We start from the raw sequence: 10,058 nt of genomic DNA on the forward strand, positions 1-10,058 counted from the left end.
AGGAGCCTGAACTCCCTACTAAGAGCTCGAACTCCCTATGAGGAGCCCGACCTCCCTACGAGGAGTCCGAACTCCCTACTAAGAGCTCGAACTCCCTACGAGGAGCCCGACCTCCCTACAAGGAGCCCGAACTCTCCCTTGGGCCCCGAACCACACAAGGCAGTGACCCGAACTGGCCCGCCTCATGGCAGTTCGGGACACTCCTCTATCCGAACTCAAGACTTCACCTCGTTCGCCATTCTAGCACTTCGCCTCCGATGACGCCGAACTGAACAAACGTACCATACCTGACATCGAGGAGATCCGTATCCAAGGGGCGGCGCATCTGACTGACTTGGGATCTGACGCTTGACAGCCGCACTTCAACGGTCACCTACCACCGCCACCTGCCACCGTCATCGCTAGTCGCAGAGACGGCTCCGACAAAAGGGAGCAGTGGCGGTTCTGACCAGCAGAGGGGATGACACCCGAACTGGCAAGAGACCAGAGGTAATCATACCCGACCTGATAGAAGCTTAGGAGTGAGTGCACGAGGTGGCTATAAAAGTCCCCCTACCCCCAAGAACAAGGTATGCAAACTTTGCGCTATCTGATTTTATCTTGCCTTTGAAGGATTCTAACTTGAGCTTTGGAGCCTCCACACCGGATTCCCCCCGGAGCTTCCTCATCTTCTCCGTTTCAGGTTCCCCGCAATTCCATTCAGGTCGTTGACAACTAAGACCGGCCAAATTGATCACTTGTTATGTCAAAATAAACAAAGCAAAGACAAAAGAAAAATGACAGGATTAACTCACCTAACGATGACATGAGCTTCACCGAACCCTAGCAATTATTTTGGTCATGGGCTGTGTCACCTGATCCATCCTTCTGTCAATCTACATGCTTTACCCTCTCTCTCTCTGCCAGAGTTAGAGTTAGTAGGATTTCAAATTCACTTGATATAATTTATTGAATTGGGAGGAACCTCGTGTCAATTTCTCATAACTTTTGATTATACAATGTTTTAATTCACCATTTATTTATTTGTATGTAGCAAATTAAATTACCCAAAACTTACCTAATTAACCACCGACTGAAAATATTAAATGTTAACAGGCAGAGAGAGTCCATCACATTGCGCAGCTCATCTGTGTTTTGTCATGAGTCACGACCCCCTTTTAGGCTATTTTACACGAAAGAAGATTGTGTGGAGATTGTATTATTGATCGAAACCTTTTAGCTGTACGTACTATCATTTGCCAACCCCCATTGAACTGGAGGTTTAAAACATTGGAAGCAGATTTTTCTTCCGTTTGTTTGTAATACAAACGTTAATCGAGGTATTTATTTATTGTGGTTCGTGTTTATAAGTATTTGTTATTGTTGTATTTACTTTTTGGATATAATTTTATATTCTTTTGATAATTAATTTTTTAATTAAAATTAAAACATTAAAACATTTAATGGAACATTAATATGGATTTCAAATAAATAAGATGAGTGTAAAAACAGTTATTTGAATTATATTTATATTCATAAATTGAAAATAAAAACAAATATATAATGTACATATTTATATTTGCATTGCTAACAAACACAGCCTTAAGACAGAAGCAGCATATTCTGAACTCTTTGACGAAATACTCCCCACTTACTGATACGTAAGACATTGGGGTTGAGCCCATGTGACTCAAATATTTTTTTTTCTTTTACTTTTGTCTTGATGTGACTTGACATAACAGTTATTTTGTTTGTAAATTAATGTAGTTTATCAACATAATCATCCCAATTCCGTCTAAAATATGAAGGATAGACTTGACTCAACAAGACCCACATGGTATATCCCTGGTGTTGCCGGTTTGTTGATCAACTAACCGCCCGAAATCTAAGGTGGCCATCCCTTGACTATGCATGGTTAATAAAATTCTAACGGTGAACCTTCATACTATCATACTACTTTGCTGTAGGGCCAAGGCGGGTTATTTTTTCCCTTATCTTTTATAACTTTCTTTTCTATAATGGTTAATATCAAATTTGAGTCAAGAGACCTGAAGTGGTCAATGAGATTTTGATTGCTATTGATTAAAAGTCCTTTTTTTAGATTGATGTAGGATTAGAAATAGTTTATTTTTTTAAGTTATCATTTACTCAGGTAAGTGATGTCCATCTCATATGTGAATAAATAACTTTTTCATCTGGGAGAAAATTGTTAATACTTAAATGGAACAAAAATATTCCTTTATAATAATGTATTTTTATGAGTAAAATGATCATTGCATTATTTACATGTAAAATAAAAAAAAATATGGGTAAATTAAATACATTTACCCGAATAACTCTTTCCTAAAAAACACTTACCTAGATAAATACATATATCCGAATAAATAACTTATCAAAAAATAAATGGGACCTTAAAATTTACACTCGTTTTAATATTTCTTCAAATTCTTTTTTTTTTCACCCGATTGAAAGCAGAAGGTGGTGAGGGGTTTCATCTCTGTTGGTACAGTGTCCCTAAACCGAAAACAACATAGAAAACCAGGATTAATGTAACCGACCCCATATAATTGGGGAAAACCAACTACTCAAAAGACCAGGGCGAAAGTCCCCAAGTAAAGTTGTAAACTGAGATGAGCCAGCTAGAATCGATGGGGAGGGTTTTTTCAAACCACAGCATACAGAATCCAATACTTGTCAAAGTTTGTGTTCCCTCCGAGCATCCCCTTTGGTTAACAAAAATGGTAGTAGAACGTACTTCGCTTGAATTAGGGAAGATGAAGGAAAGGCGAAGAGTGAAGGATAAGGATAAGGACATAAGTATATTGTTGGAGTGGGTACAAACACTTATTTCACATTTGTTTATTATTTTCCCTCGTTTCTCTTGTCTTCAAGCTAGACTCCAGAGTGATGCACAGATACAAATCATAAATGCCTGACCTAGATGGATTTGGATCACTCGCCCAAAATGCAGACAATGCAGGCTTGGGATTCTTTTGCCTTCTCACCCAATCTTGCTCCAGGCAGATGGATCATGGACCAATCCAGCAAGTGAACTTTGTTTCAGATGCCAAGGGCTCAACAGACCATGCAGATAGCCGGAACAGAGTTGAAGTCAAAATGGACAACATACAGAATCTCACATCTCATTTGATCATATCGAGGTTCTTTCTAGCTGTTTTGCTTATGTAAATATATCAAGTATAACCCAAGAAATCAAAATCAGAGCCCATGGGCAAAGCAAACTATATATTGCCAGAACCCAGAATGAATGGTGGAACAGTAATGGGCCTCTCTCTCTCTCTCTTGGGGATAGATTGTCATCTTTCTATGGGGCTTTCAGCCATAATTATCAGGCACCAGGAGGCAAAAGTATAGAAAAGGAAAAAGGAAAAAGAAAAGAAAAGTCAGTGAGGTGCGTGCATGAACATACTGATACATCTTGAGCTCACGTCCATCATTATTCAAATAAAAACAAAAGACGACACAGTATTAAAACATCAATCACTTGTCTCCTACCCAAACTAAGCCTAGCTAATCACATTCTTAAATGTATATAGCATTTAATATGGATTTAATTATACTAAAGTTCTACAGTAAAAGCATGTTGAGTATGGACGTTTCACCATTTTTCCCCCTTTGCTTGCAGAGCAATTCATAGTTTCATACAATTGAAGGCCTATAAATCTCCCAACACTCGTTGCTTTGGAAATGTTCCATCCAGTGCAGAGGAGCTGAGAAACTGGGAATAAGTTATTCCAAACTAGCAACCATGCTAAACATAGGCTGTGTTGGAATCATCTTGGCCATCTTTTGTTTGGTGGGTTCGGCTCAAGCTGATCTGAAAATTGGTTTTTATGATCAGAGCTGCCCAAAAGCTGAGAAGATTGTATCAGACTTTGTCAATAAGCATATCCATAATGCTCCATCTCTGGCAGCCACTATTATAAGAATGCACTTCCATGACTGCTTTGTGAGGGTTAGTGTTAATCGTTTCAATCTGTCTAGGTTTTTTCCTTGTGATGGTTTTTCCTGTTTAAGTAGGAGTTTTGGTTTTCCTCTGTTTCTCTCTGTTTAGCTGTCTGTGTTTCATACTGAACATCTGCAGTTTTATGGGTATCCTGGTTTTATTAACATAGGAATGTCCTTATTCTATACATTCAGGGTTGTGATGCATCGATACTTATCAATTCCACTTCGAGCAACCAAGCTGAAAAGGCCGCTGTGCCAAATCAGACGCTCCGAGGCTTTGGCTTCATTGACAGTGTAAAAAGCTTGCTGGAAGCTGAGTGCCCTGGTGTTGTATCCTGTGCTGATGTTATTGCTTTGGTTGCAAGAGACTCAATTGTGGCAACAGTAAGAAATAATCCAACAATTTGTTTCCATTCAATCGAGAGAAACTTACTTTAATTTACTATTTCTATGTTATTTCTAGTACCCGTTTGCATCCCAATTTTGATTTTTTCTTGCTTATTCTGTAACAAACAGGGAGGACCCTCTTGGAAAGTTCCAACAGGAAGAAGAGATGGTGTTATCTCAAATGCTTCAGAGGCTCAATCCCAAATTCCTGCTCCAACTAGCAACTTCACCACACTCCAAACCTTATTTGCTAACAAGGGACTCGATTTGAAAGATCTTGTTCTGCTTTCTGGTATGCTTGACAGAGTTGGTGCTCTGTGTACATAATAGTTCTTTTTTGGGAGGAAATTGTTCCACTGATGAATGATTCTTCTCATTTTGATCATTTCAGGGGCACACACAATTGGTATTGCTCACTGTCCTTCTTTCTCCAACCGCCTCTACAATTTCACAGGGGTGGGTGATCAAGATCCAGCTCTGGATAGTGAGTACGCTGCAAATCTAAAGGCAAAGAAATGCAAGACATCTACTGATAATACTACCATCGTTGAAATGGATCCAGGGAGTTTCAGAACCTTTGATCTCAGCTATTACAGACTTCTACTCAAGAGACGAGGTCTATTTCAATCCGATTCTGCACTGACTACAAACTCCACTACATTATCTTTCATCAACCAACTTGTTCAGGGAACACTTGAGAACTTCTACACAGAATTCGCCAAGTCCATGGAGAAGATGGGTCAGGTTGATGTTAAGACAGGATCTTCGGGTGAGATAAGGAAGCAGTGTTGGAAGGTGAATAGCTAGGCTCTGGTTTTGCTTCAGTCACATTCAGTGTCCTTGTGTTTTGTTATGATGAACATGTCAAAATAATTGTTACGTTCCTTTATTTTGCTTATGTGAATGTGGTGGTCTTCAAGTGATTATGTTCTTGACCAGTGTAGAATTGAATTTTCTGGGGAAAAATGGAGTTTCCATACTTCCATTTTCATATTAATATAATTGAAGAATAAAACACCTCTGTAAGAGCTATCATATTTGAATTTACAGTTTCCACTTTCCATCCATACTTATGCAGTTGAATCTAGCCTGACCTTGTTGCGCGGTCAAAAACCTGCATTTCTTTAACAACTGGTCGTTTTTTGGGATTTTGAGTGGGGGAAGTTGGTTAATGGGGTTTGGTTCCTGTTGATCAAGATATTCATGTATTTTTTTTTTCAATTTATATAGGGTCTATGGAAAATTTATTTTTTCATTTTCCAGCACTTGAATGGAACAACATAGCCCCTTTTAATAATGACTTTTTATTATTAAAACGGACATTATCTTATGAGAACGGATCACCTACCAACTAAATACATTCCAACACTCTACCAATATCATTCAACACCACTCATACCATGTATGACAGGTCCCTTTTTATGGTGGGACCCAGAATGTGTGGTGTAGGATCAAGTTGGTAGAAGGTTGGAATGTGTTTTGTTGGAAGGAAACACTTACCCAGTAATTACATATAATATACCTGGGTAAGTAATTTCCCAAAAAGTGAACAGAGCCATAATTTGATAATTGCCTTGTTGAATTTCCTACCGAAAATATTGGTCTTGCCCATGTAGTTTGATGGCCATTTTCCACGAATTCAGATCTCCTACCCATATGACACTGCAGTTATACATTAAGAACATCTCCCCGCGAATGATAATATACAAACTCGATAGATGTTCTCAATGTACAGCTCTACTGAGGCATGGCCAAGTGTGAATAGAGTTCTTGTGAGTAGGAGATCCAAACTCATTTGCAACTGACATCAGTAAAGGGAAACCAACCCATGATCCTATTGAAAAAGTTCTGGTCTGTGACGACGGTAGTAGCTGCCCAGTTTCTTGACTTGTGTAAATTAAAGATCTGATTAACAGGTCTCGTCTGGGACATATCTTCATTCCTGAGGCTATCAAGAAATAAGAATACCGGAGGAATACCAATCTGGGTGGGCGAGCCCGATGCCTTTAAAGTGAATTACAAAAAGCCGGCCCAGCAATCCAGTAGCAGAATTCGATACCATGACAAGTAGAGAATACCTTTCTTTGGGAGGAAAAACATAAATAAATAAATATTAAAGAAAACCAATAACTTTTCTTTTGTAAAATGATTATAAAGTAAAGTCATTAATTACACCACCCAATCCGGCACTTCCTTTAGTTCAAAAAAACGAGCCTTTTCACGCAGTCACGCTGGATGAAAGAGCCACGTCATCCACGTTCAAAGGAATCTTAAAACTTTTTTTTTATAAAAAGAGGCAATTTTTAGAGTGCAAGTAGGGTACATTTACTAATATTTGCTATACGTAAAATCAAAATTTAAAACAATCTATATCTATACTATATATTATTACTATATAATTTTAATAATATAAATTCATATATTTAAAACCGACTAAAAAACAAAATCATTATTGATACAATTGGTGGCTACGCAATTTAACCATTGAATAAATTTGGTCAACCTATGAAGTCACAGTTAAATAATAAAAATTTTAAAATAAAAGCAAATATAGAAATTTACAAAAAAATTTAGAAAAAAAAATATGCACATTTATTATACTTTTATTAATCAAATTAAATATAAGTGTAATAAACAAGAATTATTTTTATCAATAATGAAAATGAAATACATAATTTATAGCTGACCAAAAATGAAATATAAAAATTAATAATAAATAATTCAATTTTGGGTTAAATGTGTTAACCTTTAATGTCATAAATAAATAATAAAAATTAATAAACTATAAAAATACATAAATTTTGCAAAAACAGCATGTAAGCACATATATAATATCATGTACTTATCATATTAAACAAAAAATAAGTGCGACATATCAGAATTAGTTTTACACACAAAAATAAAAAAAAAAAATTATAGAAATAATTGAACACATCTATAATTCTATATTTGCACTACTATTAAAAGAATAAATAAGATTGTGGAACTTTATTTGAACTAAAATCAAGGTTTTAAAAATCGACCTAGAAATTGAACTGCTTTGGCTTCTGGTATCTGGGTCAGCAATTCAACCATCTAGTTTGAGTGGGTCAAACTGGTAAGATATAAAATATAATGTAGTTTCTTATTTTGACCGTTAGATTAGGATTAGGTTAAAGTCCACCACATATATACATTATTGTGAGAGGGGAGTGTGAGACTTTGAGGAGGCAACTAGTTAAAGTTAAGAAGTGACAAAAAAGAGAGAAAAGAAGAATCATATAAATAAGATCGATGTATAATCTCTCCCAAATCCCAAATCGCTTGCTTCATTGGTGCATCTTAGCTTTTAATACAAGATTGATGTATAATCTCTCATCTCTTGCATCAATTTTTCGATTTCTTCACTAAAGTTGCAATTTGTTTGTTGTTACAACTTACAAAGAATCATATAAATAAGAAAACTCAAAATCAAAATGGAAAAACTAAAACCCTAACTAATTTTGGCCATTAGGAATAATCGAACAAGATTATGACATATGAAAGTTTCTTTTTTCAATTTTTATTTTCTAATTTCTATTTTAAAATAAATAAAAAATTTGGAATTAGTTTGAAAGCAACTCAAAAACCGTTAACTGAGTTGAACATTTTAACAGTTAAACCATCCAAGTTAGCGGTTCTCTAACCATTTCAACGTTTTTGTGTAAAATAACAGTTTGGGCCAAAATGAAACCAGTGACCTGATTGGTTCTTGGCAAACAGTTCGACTATCTAGTTAGTTCCAATTTTTAGAACATTGACTAAAATACTCATTTTTTAGTTTAATCCCTATTTAATTGTAAGGTCTAAATTGTAAATTGAACTACTACTTTTCACTTCATTCAATTCCCTCTATTTAAATCTTACATTTTTTTTTGATAAATGAACAAAAGAAAAAGATACACTAAAAATATAAAACACTATAAAAAAGAAAAATCTAACTAAGCAGAATGGTCTCTGTCAATGATACTTGAAACTTTGCGATTAATCTGATTATCACATATTTGGATAAGATGTTTATGTAATCATATTTGGATTTTGCAATCTGCATCTGATTAAAATACCCCAATTTTTTAATTTGATTACTATCTCATTGTAAGGAGAGTAATGTAATTTGAGTAACCACTTTTCTCCTAATTCAAATCCCTCTAATTAACATTCATTATACTTTATTCTTGACTAGAATACCCCTATTTCTGAATTTAGCCTCTCTCTAATTGTGAGGGCACAAAATATAATTTGAACTACTACATTTATCCTCATTCAATTCCCTAAGTCTTATAGTTAGGGTATTAACTCCTATTCTTTCACGTAATCTTATATTAATTGATCACAATAAAAACTGTAGTAAAAAATAATTATTTTTATTTATGATAGAAATAAAAAACAAATTTATAACCAACCTAAAAATGGAGTTGTTTTCATGTTTGGTGGAGATTCAACAATTCAACCTTTTTGGTCAAATGTTAAACCCTCAATGTCATAATTAAGTAATAATAAAAATTAAAAAATATATATAAAAAACACAAAAGTATAAAAATACAAAAAAAAAATGTAAAAGCATTTGGGCACATCCCTAGTATTGTATATTTCATCATATTAAACAAAAATAGGTTAATAAGTAAAAATAAATTTTATACACAAATAAATATACAAAATTGTGAAAAATTTTGGAAACATATTACTTACTATCATCTGTAAAGCACAACAAACGAGCAGGCCCACACAAGAAAAAGAAAAATAACAATATTTGAATAAAAATATGCAAACACACTATAACTAGAAAACAACTATGGATACTATTTGCTCAAAACAATACTAACACTTTTTAAACTACACAACTTTACGCACTAACATTCATCATATATTACTTATTCTAAAATTATACATTTGCATTCATAAGAGTGAGCCTTATTTATACTTGAGTTTAACCACTTATAAGAGGCATTTAAACATAATATGTGATGTTCAATGGACCATGTGGGCCCTTATAAGTCCAAATGTTAAGTCAGTTATTAGATAATGATTTGGGAAGTCGGTTTAATTGGGAGAAGTCAATGATGACTTCTATCATCATCATCATAAAAAATTGTCACGTATACACTTATTAGTCATATCAAAGATGACACATAATCTACTTACTTTTCATTGACTTGCATTTCAAAAGATCTTCTTATCATTAGAACTTTAATAACATTAAAGATGTTAATCAGTTTTGACGTGTTGTTTTATCGCTAATTGAGATTCTTTGTTGCAAGATGCACTTGATGCACCATAGGTTTTCCCTAATTACAATAATGCAATTGACTTTTTTGTTTTTTTTTTTTTTTGTTGTCTCTGTACCTTTGCAATATGATCAATAGGGATGGCAATTTTTCCCATTCCAGACCCGATGGGGTTGGGGATGGGGATTGCTTTGACAGGGCGGGATAGGGACCTCAATCCCCATCCCCGACCCCGACCCTGATTATATATATTAAGTATTATTTATATAAAATATATATTATTATATATATATATATATATATATTTATGTAATATTATTTATATATATAAATATTTAAAACATTATTTATATTTTAAAATTTTTATTTATTTTAAGTAAATTCATTTTTTTAAATACTATTATCTAAATATTTTTGGGGATTTGAGTCCCCACGAGGAACCCATCCCCGTCGAGGATCGGGGACGGAGGACAACTTCTA

The 10,058-nt window shown here is 34.6% G+C and overlaps 1 protein-coding gene across 1 annotated transcript; it reads left to right on the forward strand.

Moving 5' to 3' along the window:
* Positions 1-3,626: 3,626 nt before the first annotated feature.
* LOC104604902 (peroxidase 3) lies at positions 3,627-5,402 on the forward strand. Its single transcript, XM_010269471.3, has 4 exons — positions 3,627-3,955; positions 4,141-4,332; positions 4,465-4,627; positions 4,727-5,402. Exons 1-4 carry the CDS (start codon positions 3,749-3,751, stop codon positions 5,140-5,142), a joined length of 978 nt encoding a protein of 325 aa, XP_010267773.1. The 5' UTR covers positions 3,627-3,748; the 3' UTR covers positions 5,143-5,402.
* Positions 5,403-10,058: the final 4,656 nt, after the last annotated feature.

This window comes from Nelumbo nucifera, chromosome 1, assembly GCF_055504915.1.
Source record: "Nelumbo nucifera cultivar China Antique chromosome 1, China Antique-T2T, whole genome shotgun sequence".
Taxonomy (NCBI): domain Eukaryota; kingdom Viridiplantae; phylum Streptophyta; class Magnoliopsida; order Proteales; family Nelumbonaceae; genus Nelumbo; species Nelumbo nucifera.